The 15,452-nt window shown below is 47.7% G+C and overlaps 1 protein-coding gene across 1 annotated transcript; it reads left to right on the forward strand.

Moving 5' to 3' along the window:
- Positions 1-454: 454 nt before the first annotated feature.
- On the forward strand, positions 455-9,416 carry T265_04060 (hypothetical protein; the record flags this gene model as incomplete). Its single annotated transcript, XM_009168695.1, has 4 exons — positions 455-1,043; positions 1,413-1,577; positions 7,410-7,659; positions 9,242-9,416. The coding sequence occupies 4 exons, from the start codon at positions 455-457 to the stop codon at positions 9,414-9,416; spliced, it is 1,179 nt and encodes a 392-aa protein (XP_009166959.1).
- Positions 9,417-15,452: the final 6,036 nt, after the last annotated feature.

Here is a 15,452-nt window from a genome sequence, read left to right on the forward strand (position 1 = left end):
ATCAAGCAGAGAAAGTCAGGCGGACGACACAGCACGGTGGTGCGATGGAAATTAGAGGATGCTGACTGGGTAGTGCAGATATAGTGGAGTGTTTTCGGGGTGAAAGAGATTGAAGGAAAAGAAGAATCAACGGCAGGTTACTGTTGCCTAGTTGTCCAGGTACGTAGTAGGTAGCAGGAAAGTATCTCAACGATAACCGGTGTGGCGCTTTCTTAACTCCAATCACTCAAACTGCCACAATCCAACCGTATTCGGTTTTCATTTCGAGAGAACGTGGGGGTGTCCAGGTAGTTTCTATGTTCATTCAATAGTGCCCTCCATCCGGGTCGGATACATTGTGGATTTGGTAAATCGAGAGCACGGTCAGGCTTTTCGCTTGGGCTTGTATCGAATTGTGCGTTTCCATTAGTATTCCATCAAAATCAATCCAAATGTGTTGAACTACAGAAATTCGATGCATCCCCAAATATCACTGCTTCGCCCTGGGTTATCCCGATGTATGGGTGAGAAGAATAAACCCAACCCGGAAAGCTTGGACGAAAGCCGTGATCGTGTGTCAGCGAATGCCTTTGTTATACATGGTGAAAAGGGACCAGAAAACATCATGAGGGTAGATGCCAAAAGAGATTTGGGCATCTGGGTCTCCTCAAACTTTTCCGTCTCACTACAGCATGAGAAATCAGCCCAAAGGGCATTCGCCATTTTACGGATGATCCGACGCACACTCTCCCGTATCACTCGCATGGACTTCCAAATACTCCATGGGGCCTACATCAGACCGCTCCTGGAACTCGCCAACCAAGTTGCCTACTCAGGACGTACGATAGACTTCACCCTTATCGAGCGTGTCCAGCGGGCCGCTACGAGAATGGTTGCCGGCCTCGAATCCGTGGACTACGAAACGCGTCTCGGAATGCTTGATCTCTTTCCCCTGGAGTACCGTCGCCTCCGAGGGGACCTAATTCTTACCTACGCCCTGTTTGAACAAAGCTTGACAAACAGGTTTTTTACCGTTGACCCAGCAAACACCTGGCGGGGACATAGTAAGAAAATTTTCAAGCTCAGGGCACAGACATTTATTTATGCGAATCCTCGCGCTGGCAAGCATACTGCCCCGCGCTGAGAACATAAAGAGCAGTGCTACACCCTTTTTTCACTTGTGCCTTTCGGGTGAATGACAGCCACTGACCGACAAGAACAAAACCGACCCGGGAAACTTGGGCAAAAGCCTCGATCCTGTGTATCAATCCGTGAATCCGTGAGTCCGTGAATCAGTAACTGATGAAGGAACCCGCACGATGTCATGAGGTGAATGGACGACACTTAAATGAGACTGCATTGGTGACTATTAGCCAGTTGTGTTCACGTACGAGAAGTAGGCCGCTCTAAATGACCGTACATGACGTTGTCAGACGAGTTTCACGAACCAGCTGCGGAAGCAACGAAGCCATGTCCTGGTTTGTCAGAACGCCAGCCAATCGGCCCCGAGCATTTTCAGCTCGACGCTCCTCGTCCCCTCACAAAGATTCCAGCGGATGTTGTGGTGAATGCAGTTGCAATAATTTTCCCTCTCCAAAGTGCGTCGTTCCAAGCTACCGGACTTTTTGATATTCTATAGTGAAACGAACATGGGGACAAAAACTGAAGTCGTCTACAGTACATATATGTTATTATAATAACATGCCCGGCGTGTATTCGGTGGTCTATATATAGGCCGATGGATTTATAAATCGATCGGCGGGAGTACTTTTTCAGAATGTTTGTAAGGCCAGAAACAGGTGGTGTTCAGCACGGCTGAAAAAGTCACTCTCTATTATCTGTACGATGAGCATGGACTCCAAATCTACTACCTAACTGCTCCTTCCGGACTTGGGCATCACGGATTCACGGATTGATACACAGAATCAAGGCTTTCACCCAAGGTTCCCAGGTCGGTTTTGTTCTTGTCATTAACCTGAAAGGTGTAAGCGCAAAAGGTGTAGAATTGCACCTCAAGTTCTGGACGCGGGGCGGTCAGTTTGCCAGCCGGAGCACTCACATAAAAAAGCGTACGTCTGATAGTTCTTTGAACCAAGTACTGGATGGAGCGTAGCCGACCGTCGGAAGAAGGTTATTCTACGTAGCAAATATCCAAAATGAAAGAAAAGTTGCCTAATAAAAGTGTGCTTGAAATCCCGCCGTGTGATTGCTGGGTCAACGGTAAAAAAAACCCGTTGGCCAAAACTTGTTCAAAAAGGGCATGAAAAAGAATTAGATTTCGAAGGCGACGATACTCCAGGGAAAGGAGGTCAGGCATCGCGATGCGCGTTTCATAGTCCATGGATTTAAGCCCGGAAACCATTTTCGTAGCAGTTCGTTAGATGCACCGGTCCATTCTGACAAAGGTGTTCGCCGAGTCCCTTCCGAATAACATATGGACGCATTCATTCAGAGGAACGTGATGCCTGTCGCCCAGTTTAAGCGTGTATAGCATTGAAGGCCGCGACTTTAGTAAAATCTTTCGAGTTTATCACGGGATTATTTTGGTTTATTTTTCTGGGCGATAGTTGTGGTACAAAACAATGACTAAGGGACTGAGAGCCGGATTGATTGCATTGTATCACTTGCTGGGTGGGGAAGGCATTTAATAAGAGCCGCTGAACGAAGAACTGCAGGTGTGATTCAACGGATATAGCAGTATCACTCATGCTTCACTGCCATCTAACCACAAAGTTCATTTAATTTTATTTAAAGCCTTAAGGTGAAGGTCACAGAAAACATAGAATAAGGGAGGGACATTGAGCGAACCTTCTGAGGTATCTGCACCTAGAGAGTTCAGCCAGACAACCTGGAGAGAAACTGATAGCACAACTCAATTGACATCAATAGGCCATCCCTTGTAATGTTTACAGCCGAGCGCAAAGAAGGGGGCGCGTTGCGCCAACCCTCAACTTGAACCGCTCCCACCTCGTCAAACATTGTCCACCTCGCTATTCTGAAGGACGCACGGAGAACAACACTTTCCGGTTAATGTTTCTTTGTGTGTAATACATGACCGAGCTACCTCAGCAGATGGTGGCGGATCTTTTACGCGACTGAAGTACCTGTTGCACAACCAAGAGCCCACACTCTAATTACCTCATCCTCCCACTGCCTCGTGGGTTATACTTTTAGTCAAAGGCTCAGGGTAGGGTATCTCAACCAAAACCTTTTCTTTCGCTTGGAGAACCGGGAAGTGTCATTCACCCTTGCGGCTCTTCGCTCATCTCCGCCTTCTCTTTCACCTTTCTTTACCCATCAATCGATCAACCCGTCTGCCACCTAGCCAATGTTCCGTGTCTAAACCATTATCCGGAAAAATAAACTTAACTAGTTACTCACTAACCCCAAGAGATCCGATCCACGTCGCAACGTCCAATGTTCGTGCCCCGTGTCAAATTGGGCAACAGGCATCTCTTGCTGAAACATTGCTTGCCCTATCTGTCGATGTATGTCATCGTCACCGACAGCATGACATCATTGTTCAACACCGTACAACCATGATTTGTTTAAAAGCCTTGTGAAGAAAAGAATGGACTTAGTGCTAGGTTACTACAATCATTCTGAGGTGCCTACACCTCCAGACACATTCAGGCAATCTGGACGGAAACTGGCAATAAAAAGGCCACTGACATCGGTTACCACATCTTGCAGCGTCTCCAACCAGGCACAGTGTGGACCACGCGGTCGCCATCCCTAAAGGCGAGTGGCACCGAGAGCACCCAAACGTTTCGTGATCTTCTTCATGCCCCTTTGCCAGGTCAAGGGTTGGTCACATCTGCTTTCTCCACTCAGTTGGGCATGACAAACAGCACTCCGACGAACGGTCGTTCGGCATACGCAACAATAAGGCTTTCAAATAAATCATGGTTGTACGGCAGTGAAGCATCAGTGTTGAACACTGATGTCATGCTGTCCATGATGATGAGGATGAACACGTGTCCCAACCAACGCAGCTTCGGGTGCTGGACACATTTTTGAATAAAAGTACCCGTTGCACAGCTGAAAACCCGCTTTCTAGTTGCTTTGTTACGGTTTCTCCGACGCCAACTTACACGATCTGTGGTTCTGAGACAACGATTGTCGAACACCTGAAGACGTCTCAGTTCTGCTGCTCGAACAGGCCATATCTCAGCCGTACAAAAAAGTAAACCGCACTGTAGCCTGAGACACCCCACTTTGGCGCTTTTGGTGTCTCAAATTAACAGACGCCTTAGAAAAGAACAGACCCGAGTCGAATGCCTTGGAAACCCGGGGATACTAGAATTGTGGGTTTGTGGCGTTGTTCTAGCACCTGACGGAGTGTGAAGATTTGGTCAACGCAACCCCTGTCAGGCCGGAATTCCGCTTGCTACTCTTTAGTCAGTGTTTCACGAGCCATCGTAATGCGACGAAGCATGAGTGATGCCAACAGTCTCGTTACAGCCAGGGTCAAGCTGACCCCCCCCCCGTTGGTTACCACATGCAGTACGAGTCCCTTTTTGATATCGGCACTATCACCGACTCTCCCGAGGTGTCTGAGATGGGTTTCTTTTCCCATATCAGACAAGCGCTGACTGAGGACTTCACCCTCGTCTTTGAACATTGCGAGGGGAGAGGTCATCCGGACCAAAAGCCCGGTGGCGCTTGAGAAAGCAAATGCAGTCGTAAAACCCCGAGAGCGTAGGTGGTTCCCCGTTCACCTTCCAGGATTCTACGTCAGTTGTGGGCTCCAGATGAGCGTCAGCTGGTGGCCACGACAACTGTTGTTCGAAGTATTCGGCCCAACATCCATCTGTCTCCGAAACACGCATTCCCATTGTAGAGAACAATGCGACCTTACCTCCAGACCGCCTCGTACTGCGGTTATTCGTATTGCGGGCTTTCGCTGCTCTTCGTCATTGGCCTTCCTGGCATGGTTTTACCTTGTGGGACAGCATTCCAGCCAGGGGAATACTCATGTCCGACTACCACGTCAAGGTGTCAACTTTTGGTGTGAACGGGGATCGGTTAGGCTTTAGTCAGCGAGGCAGGAATACCCCGCAGCACTAGTTCGACTGTCACCGCTTCATTGTGCATCACCATTTCATGACCTGGTTTCCTAGAATCTTACTCGAATAATCGTTTGGACCGAAATGGTGAGTGGGCATCTTGAGTGGATTTTCAGACCATCCTTACTTGGCATGTGTAATTTGCCACCCCAACGATTCTGATGGATTAACCGGTACTCACCTTCCCATCATTTTATCGCTTTCACGCCGCACCCAACTGGCCGTTGCCATGCTACGGACACCGGTAGTTAGGTGCTAGATGGCATTTGAAATCCTCAGCTCAGAGGAGCTACATTGTACGACTCTTGTGATTGCTTTGTAAACACTGCTCCCTAGCTTCAGTAAAATTCGTATCTGACGCCATAAATAATCCAGGTTGGAGAATGTTGTTTGCACCTAAATTATGTGCCCATTAATTTCATCTTTTGCAGTATGGTGAAGGCTTCTGTAGCTACCAAGATTCGTCGACCGTGAATAAAATCATAAAGTTTCAGAGGGTGCCACAACAGCATTCCGAAGAAAGACTGGGCTCTGAAGGTGCAAAACGCACACTGGAACAAGGGAATGTCTCCGATACCATGTTGCGACTGATTTCAGTCAGACAACGGGTCGCCGTCCGTATAATCAAATTTCATCACTCCGTCTCAAGAAGTGAATTCGACAAGCAAATTTATGGTCCCTTGAGATTTACTTTTCACAATAATGTCACTGGAAAATTGAACATGATCTTGAAGGGAGTAACCTTGACGGACTCCATTGGTCGTGAGAACTCGCCTCCGGACGGTTCGTTGTAGACCCCAGTTCGAAGGGAGGTATGGAAACAGGACATGAAGGATGTTTGCAAAAGATGGTTCAGTGGTTAAAGCGCGAATTTGCTGACTGAAAGGTTCTTGGTTCGAACCCGACCTCTGCATCTCGACTTACCCTGCCTAGGCTTGGACAACCTGGCAGTATCTCAGCCCTCGTGGTTCTTTTGGGCGACATGGCAATCAGGCACCTTAAGGGTGCTACAGCTAAACGAATGATACATATAATAACGGATTTTTTCCAAAATTAGAGGTCCTCTCTCTCTGGTGTACATGCGTGCACCACACCGCCGTCCACACACGAGTTACAGTGGGCTGAAGTATTCTCGATCTTCTGGCCGAATTGTGCTCCCTCTGGAAGAATGCTGCGTCTCAATATTTTATGTGGACCCAGGGGCTCTTGTGTACGCGCTGGGAGCCACCACAGACAGTTTATGGTGTTAAGCGTGGTCAATGCTTTCCGGGTAGGCCATTTGTAAAGCACTGCACAGTAAGCTTTGTTCCGTTAACGTCTGGTTCACAGGGCTTTCTTACTACCAACCTGTGGGCTGGTTCCTTGTTGGTGGAAATGTACACCGGACGAGAGCACGATTTGAATGCGTTCCATAACGACGGGCAGCACAGATTCGGCTGTTTACGGGTATCCAACTTAGCAAGCACTCTGCTTTAGACCTGGGAGCTATACCAATACCGATGCACCTTGATATGCATGTTTTGTTCAAATGTTACAACTTCATTTGTGCATTGGATGCCCACAATTTCGATGAGTCGACTGAGTCGCTCATATAGGTCCACCCACATCTGTGGACGATTTTTCTTGAACGAATATTACACTGTGGGTACCCCAGTATCAAGTATCTCCGTAAATAATGGAGGTATAAAGACCGTCTGGTATGGACAGTAAGTTCTCTTCATCGACCCGCTCTTCACTTCAGGTCTCAAATCTCAAGCCTCACCTCAGAGTTTGAGTGGCCAACCATGTCCGCTTCGTGACGAAACACGCTGCTCACAGGTTTACTGAAAACAAACCATGACTTGCTTCGCCCTTTTTAGTGCTCTTCAGGTAAGTGCGAGATGGCTCAGTGGTTAGAGCGCGAATTTACTGACCGGAAGGTCCGCGGTTGGAACCCGACCTCTGCATCTCGACTTGCCGTGCCTAGGCTTGGACAACCGGGCGGTATTCCAGCCTTCGTGCACCCTTCGGGTGGCATGACAGCTAGGCACAATAAGCTCGTTACAGCTGAACGATTATTCAGCGAGTTGTGGCTAAACCCCATTTATGATATTCTTTAAAAGGTCAAAGGGGTTTCGGCAGTCTTATGAGTGGTGTTTCGTCAAAAAATATACTCCGGTATCTCGAACTTAGGCAGTCTTTGTGCAACACATTCACTAGAAGAGTGGTATAAACGAGAAATTCAGTTGGAGTGCCGCCGGGTCTCCCGTTAGCACATCAATCCGCACCTGAATATAGTTTAACAACCATCATTGACACTGCCTTCCATATTTGTTCATTCATTTACCACCGCCTCATTGATAAATTTTCTTACTCTTTCAGATCAAATTTCCACTGGAGACGTTCACATGGTACGGAAACGGCCTGTCGCTCGCGAGCTGGTCACGCGGGCCTCAGCGGTTTTACCGTCTTTCACAGATATATTTGATGAAGAAACATTTTACCTATTCTTTGCCTGTCTAGTCGTTTTGTCTTTTGTGGTTGCATTTACCGCCGCTTGGTATTTCGATCTTACAGTCACTGATGCTGGTGACTTGGGCTCTAAGAAGAGACGAAGACGATCAAAACTCAGGTAAATATATTGCTTTGCAGAGATATGCATTCAGAACTGGTCAAACACCCAAAATCTCTTGGGTAATATCACTCGTTATATTCCAATGTCATGTTATACCCAAAACGAGGAAATACGCGCGTGATGTTCACAGATCTTTGTTTTCAGGTCTGATGTTGTGACTCCGTCTGGAACTTTTGAACCCCGAGTCAGCTCCGACTGAAACCGTAAAGGATCTAAAATCCACTACAGGTCATAGAATCAGGCTCCTATGTATTATGATTCGCTATCCGACTATGCACTCCACTTTTGACTTCTGAAGAAGTGTCGTTAGCAATAGAGCTAATGTTTTGTGAAGGCTGATGGCGAAAATTGTGTGATAGTTGGTTCTCACATCATCTTCAGTCCTATCTTGCTCCTTTGTTATCCCAGGACTGGCAAAGCGGGCTTATCGGTTATGTTGTTCCCATCACACAGTACATTTATACTTCGTGCACTCTAGTTTAACGGCCCCAAGGTTATGACCCCTTATCGCATCTACGCTTAAACACTAGTTTGTCATGATGAGGGTCATGCACGTTGAGGCACTGGCCTTACCTTCAAATTCCCGCACTGAGGACAAAACCAAGTACCTGATGAGAATGTAAGTCGTAATCAGACTACATATTTACCAGCATGACTAGCCGTTGAGTTATTTTTTGAGTCCCAGTACGCATCCGCGCTACAGTGGCTGGAACATCGTTCCACAAGGTGAAACCATGCTAGGAAGACGAAAGGGGAGCAGTCAGACCAAGAGCAGCGAGCCTTCGTACTACGGGTAATCGTGCTACGAGGCGGTCTGGGGGTATGGTCGTAATGTCCTCTGCGATAGGAGTGTGAAGGCAGTAAGGTGTTTACCCAAGGCGACTAGTATATCCATATTTATGGAAGCAGCGATACTGCCTTCCCCCGAGGAAGAACGGGTTAGAAAAGGTCGGTCCCGAAAACCGCACACTCCGATCGCCAAACGGTTGGTCAAAATACTTTTAAAACCAAAGAGCCCGCAGCTGCTCAAAAGGCACTTGCTGTGCGCAGCCGCATCAAGAATAGACAGTAATGCCTTATTCCCTGCGCCCTCGGGTTAAGCCAACCCCCTACAGCCGAGCAGACCAAACTTTTGAGTCAAGGGATAGGGGCAGGGTCCCCGAACAAAACCCTACATTCTCTCACTGCCTTGTGAGTCAGACTTGAGCCAAAAGCTCAAGGTAGGGTACCTCAACCAAACCCCCTTTCTCGGTCTAGGCAAACCGGAAGTACCATTTGCCCGCGCAGTTCGGTGTCCACCGATGCCTGCCTTGACCCCCCCACCACCACACAAGTGAACGTCACTGGGTCACTTGACTGTCAGTTATCTAACTGAAGGGTCTTATGCTCCTTGCTGCCTATTAAAAATAAGCGAAATAGCACACTTCTAAATCCACGAGATCCTTTCTTTTAACGTCCATACTCTATGTCAAATTGGCAAACAGGCAATGCTTGATAAAACATCATACTCCTATAAAATTGATGTATGCTGTGTCTCCGAAACACGCATGCAAAATCCAAGCGTGATTATGCATCTCAGAACGCCAAGGACGAACCCAGCTTTTTCACATTCCTCACTTCATGTGTCCGTTGACCCAGAAGTGATGACTCGTGAAATTTATGGCGTGGGAGTCTCCCTGAGCCCCAGCGCTGAACGTGCTTTGGATCCCAGTCCGGTTATCCAGTTCAATCAAGCCCAGTGCCTCTCGGTATAAAAAGCGGTGCCTGTTTGTAGTATGCCCCAACGGACTGCAGTTCTGATGCTTAGAACGATACTTTCTATCGAGAGCTATCCGGGCTCATTTATCAAGCAAAAAGCACTGGCATTATGATCTTTGTGAGCGATATGAATGCTCGAGTAGGCCCTCTTAGCTCCTTGGAACCACATTTGGGCGGTCAGTCAGAGTCGATACTCGCCGCACAAACAATCTAGATCGACTCCTTTAGTTGTGTGCTGATCAACTGTTTTTGGCCAGTACGAACTTTCAGCATAAACGTTCCCATCGCGCAAACTGGCAGCCACCAACTGTAAATCAACCGTGGACCCATTTGGACCACGTGGCTATCAGCCACCGGTGGAAAGCCACAATTCAAGACTGCCGTTCTTTCTGGAGCACAACACTATTTCGATCACGCCTTGATGCATGCACGACCGACAGTTCGTTGTCATTTCGGCCGTCGCAAATTAGCAAGAAGCATGCCAATCCACTATTTTGGAAGAACGATTGTACCTCAACAGTACCGCTCTGAGCTAGCCCCACATCTCTCCACAGTAAACCAATATCGTGGTGGCAGTGAGCATGTGGATAAGGCGTGGCAAAATATGAAAGGAGCTATGTTAGCGGCGTTCAGGACTGTCCGTCCGACTTCTCCAATTCGACTACAAGACCACTGGGTGTCGTCGAAATCGCTATCCATGATTGATGCCAGGAAAGTCATACCAACAGGCAACGAGTACGACAGCGCACGCAAATCCCTCAAACGCTTGAGGAAAGACCGAGAGCTCTGATGGACATCGAACGCTCGGGACATGGAAAAGGCTTTTGCTACGGGAAACAGCCATACCCTGTGTCGACTGGCTCCAGAAAAGCAACGGTCAGCGAAACGTCCGCAAAAACGTCGACTGGAAATATGCACCGAACACTTCAGCTGGCCTCCTGCAACACAGCCTGTAGAGATAGTGCATACAGGCGAATGGAGTGTAAACGTTGAGCGCCCTTCGGAAGAAGAAACAAAGTGTGGAATATCCGTGCTAAAACATGAGAAGGCGCCAGGACCGGACGGTCTGTATCCAGCCCTCTTCTAAGAATCCCTGGCGATCCGTCTGACGAGGCTTATTGCTGTCTGCCGAATGGAGCATGTCGACAGTTACCCGTATCTCCAAAAAGGGTACGCGAACGCTGTGTGAAAACCACCGTGGCCTAAGCCTATTAGCTGTAGCATCGAATGTGTTCTCTGGTCTTATCCTTCGAAGGTTGACTGGACGCAGGGAGAGACACGTCCATGAAAACCAAGCTGGGTTCCGTCCTGCAGGAGGATGCGTCGATCATAGACTCTTGACCCTGCACACCAACTCCCGCGGCCGTGTGAAGGTCTACGGGAAGCTCTCGCCTGAGTTCATCACATCAATTGGTGCCAGACAGGGCTGTCTTCTTTCACCTTTCCTCCTCGGCTTCGTCATTGGTGCGATCGTGGAAGACTCACTGCCAGCCTGTAATTCCTGTAGGGTCGAAGTGCTCCCGGGGCGTCCGCCCACAGATATCGAGTACGCAGACGACGCAGCTCTCCTGAGATCTGACCCCGTGGTAATGCAAACAATATTTAGTGATCTAAATAATTGTGCCTCACGGTTTTGCATGTGCTTCACATGTGCAATGTGCTACTGCAAGACTGGGTGGGCTCGAACCCTAGCATCATGCTTGCGGATGGACCGATTGAGGTAGCAGACAAACTTGTTTACCTGGACGGCTGTATCAATCCCGGTGGTCTGGTGAAAGAAAAAATTGTTCAGCTGTAGCACCCTTTCGGTGCCTAACTGCCATGCCACCCGAAGGTTGCACGAGGGCTGGAATACTGCCAGGTTGCCCAAGCCTAGACAGGGGAAGTCGAGAGGTTGAGGTCGGGTTCGAACCACGAACCTTCCGTTCGGTAAATTCGTCCTGTACCTACTTGGGCCATCTGGTGAAAGAGGATACTTCCATCCGGATCGGGGTAGGGGCAGAGCAGCTTCTGTGAACCTGCGTCACCTGTGGCGTAGGCGTGACATCAGCTAACTTTCAAAGGATCGAGTTAACAATGCTGCGTGAGCTCCATGCTGCTCTATGGATCAGAAACCTTGCCGTTGCGCGCCGAGGACGTCAAAAAACTTTCAGTGTTTGACCATCGATGTCTTCGGAGCATTGCCCGAATCTGGTTGGAACACTGGATCAGCAATTCTGAAGTACATCGAATGGTATTCGGAAGAAATAACTCACATTCGATAGATGAAATGGTTACACCGTATCGTTTGCGCTGGCTTGGCTACGTGCTGCGTATGCCAATCGACCGACTTCCTCGAAGGGTTATTTTCGCACATGCATGTGAAGGGCGGAAGTGAGCCAGAGGCAGTCAAACGACTTGGCAGCGAAGTGTAAAATCCATTACCAGCAAACTCAGCTGCGCTTGTCATTACCGTCTTTCTGGATGAGGACCCCGAGACGGGCCGCGTCAATGGCTGGAAAAGAAAGCGTTCAGCTGTAGCACCCTTCCGGTGCCTAGCTGCCATGCCACCCGAAGAAAGCACGAGGGCTGGGATACTGCCAGGTTGCCCAAGCCTAGACAGGGGAAGTCGAGTGGCGGGGGTCGGATTCGAACCACGGACCTTCCGGTCAGTAAATTCGCGCTCTAACCACCTGGGCCATCTCGCCCCCATCAATGGTTGAAGACATTATCAGACATGGCCCAGTCGCACCCTCAATGGCGCTTGTGCATCCAAGCTATTGCCTTCAATGCATAGCTCCCCTCCCAAGTCCTCCAACTAAACAGCCCACTGATCGTGCTGTATTTACGCTCAAATTCATCAGTTCCCGCCTCCAATGCGCAGCTACCTACCCCACTTACCCAATTCATCGGTGAACAAAACTGTGACAGCTGCAACCACTGCACGACAAGTTCGCGTTTCTTACAGCTGACAGTAATGATATGATCATTTAAACACTCGCAGTCAGGGCGCCATGTGGTCTGAAATACTCACGGTGCATAGGAAGTTCCCGAAGCCGATGGCGTCCCCCAATAGTTGGAAGTACTTTATTTGTAGAATGAATGACCTAACAAGATCGAGCAACTGTTTTTTTTCTCGGCGTTTTTTTTTTGGTTTGATCCATCCAAATCATCCCGCTGCACACCATTCGTTCCGTGTCCTTGTGCTTTTTGCCTGGATTCGGCACCACCTCTCCGGGGTCAGCAATCGTGACCGGATTTATTCTCCATCAAATCTGATCCACATCTTCAAGAAGCATTCGACAGAATACTCGTCGGTATCTCAAGGAACCCAATGTGTTTTAACGCGACGAAACTCAACCGCATATCTGCAAGAACGATAGGATTAACTGAGTGTCAAGACATCACCTTCGCCAGTCAGACTGCCTACGGTCCCAGTATCGATGGGTGTGACAGTTGGATTTCAACCATACTTTCGAAGGCTGGAATTTGCACATGGTTAAGAGATGCTCGAGCTTCAGTTCATCTCGCAGCACAGATTTCACAATGTGTCACTAATACTGTATGAACGCTCCAAAGTTATGTTAAATAAAAATGAAGATTGTGTTGTTTCAACACAACATTCATGCATGAGAATATCTGTTTGTGTTTTTGACAATTACTTGTAATTAACTTAATCGCAGGGTTCAATTGGCAAAGTTCTCCTGATTGAGGACAAGTCTTAGTGGTCGGGTACAGTGACTAACCAAACACAATACAGCTATGTATTCGTCTCATTTTATCCCACTAAACTTACTTTAAAAGGCATAATATTGAATTATTGAAAATCAAGACGACTTCCGGTGGTCCAACCTTAATGGCTCTCTGGATGGAAGTCGTCGGAAAAGTCTTGTGTCAGATCACAGACCTTGTTTGCTGGCTGGCGCCCACAGGCAAGTTGCATTGTTTGAAAGCTCCTTTGAGACAAGAGATCCCCTTATCAATGAATAGGTCCTCTGACAACCGTAGCTTCTTCCTTTTCAGTTGGACTAACCGGATCAGATTTAGCGCCGTTGAGACGACGATGGTCTTCGTAACTAGGCGCTTCGTTTCATATGATTCAATATCCATGCACAGAGTCGCCCGACTGATAGAGGGTCAGAGGGCATCACGTACCGACGAGTCGTCAAATTCACAGCTCAATAACCAATTGAATGTGACGCCACATTTACTGCTATCGCTAGGTTTGGAAGTTAGATGTCCATGAAGATATCCGCGTGAATAAAAATGAAAATCTGCCATTTCTGCAACTTTTCCAAGTATTGGACGATTTTTATACTGTAATGCTTCACCAACCCTATCATAAGTGATCCAAAGCAATTTAAAAAGGAACAGTTTCAAATCCTTGACCAGCATGCATGTAGACGGGCCTCTCCATATTCACCGTCATCACTATTACATCTGGTCGAATTCTAGGTCCATGGCTAATGACTCGGTAAATGTCAGGTCGCCCGCAAAAATTAATATCATCGGATTGTTAAGATGGGTCAACAGCCAGATACACCAAGTCACTTGTGACAAAGACGACTGTACCGTGTTGGGTAATTTTCCACATATCAGGCGATGGTGGGTGAAAGGGAATCTCGGACTTCCCATTGAATAGGTATGTGCCACCATTTTGCATATCTCAATCCTACGCTGTTCTAGTACTGGACTAGTTTGGGTTATCGGTGTTCGAAAGAAGTAATATTTTGTCACGTATTCATGGGGAAGAAGCAGGGTTGCTAGGAACCACGCATGTAACAAACGCGGTTGACTCCTACGCAATGCTTCTACTCCTGTTTTATTGTCGCTTAGTTCCCCAACAGATGTAGGTGGTTCTCGGTGACGCAAAGCGTCTGGCATTTAGAAAGATCGAACAATAGGAAAATCGATAAACGCCTCAATCCTCTCAATGCGATTCGACCACGAAGACACCTAATACCTACAGTTGGTGGGTAGTCGAACACGCATCACCTATGGAAACCGCTTGTTCAAGGCTCACACCCGCATTATTTTTATCGTATTGCCTTTTTCAGGGTCGATATATGGTGATGTATGTGCCAATAGGTCACGGAGACTAGTTCATAATCAGCAAACCTCCCTAAGTCTTGTGCTTCCAATGACACTTGATGTTATTCCATACCTATTCACATCGGTCTATGGAGCTCCGAAAAGGCTTTTGTGACTAGCCAGTTTTTCTGTCCATATATGTGAATACAGAAACACAATTCGCCTCCCGCTTGCCTGTGCCCCACAGTAAACTAGATGTAATCGAAAGTCTGTTATCATTTTTTTTGCAGATTCAGCCCACCCGCTGAGTCCAAGGATTCCAATCAACGTCCTGCGGTTCCGTTGTAAACACTAGAGGTGGATGACCGCATTTCGTGATACTGAATTTTATCGTTACTTTTTTCCTTCGAGTTTATCAATATTGTATTCTTCTTGTGACCTGGGTGTGCCACATCTTCCCTTGTGATAGACCTCTTTAACTTCGCATAATGGATTCCTCCGTCAACCGTGCAATTTCGTCAAAGAATTTGAGTTTTGTGACACTATGGGCAAGGAATTGAAAGCTAATTGGGAAGGGGAGACGCATAAGCGTATTTATGCATTTTGGATTATATGATTCTGCGATCGAAGGATCTCTACTCGATATGCACAGTTCCAGTGGTGCTGGGGATGAGCTTACCTTGTGCGGATTCATTCAAGGATAAAATTGTTTCCTCCATAACGTTCAGTAGTTTTGCCAGCGCAACTTGATACATCTTAATCTAGTGCCAAAACCCCATATACCTGAGCGCGACTGCAACTATGCAATATAAAAAAATACTCGGTAGTCACATGGGAGAATCCCATGCAGAACTACAAATTCCCAGGGAAAAACAAGCATGACGACGGAAGATGAACCTATATGTTTAACGGTATTCGCGATATTCGCAGGAATATCCCACAAGTCGTACAGGCCCTACGTCTAAGTCGTCGCTCGGAGAGCCAGTTGGTCGGTAGCGCTGGGCTGTATTGGAGCAAGTTGA

This window comes from Opisthorchis viverrini, assembly GCF_000715545.1.
Source record: "Opisthorchis viverrini unplaced genomic scaffold opera_v5_63, whole genome shotgun sequence".
In the NCBI taxonomy this organism is placed as follows: Eukaryota; Metazoa; Platyhelminthes; class Trematoda; order Opisthorchiida; family Opisthorchiidae; genus Opisthorchis; species Opisthorchis viverrini.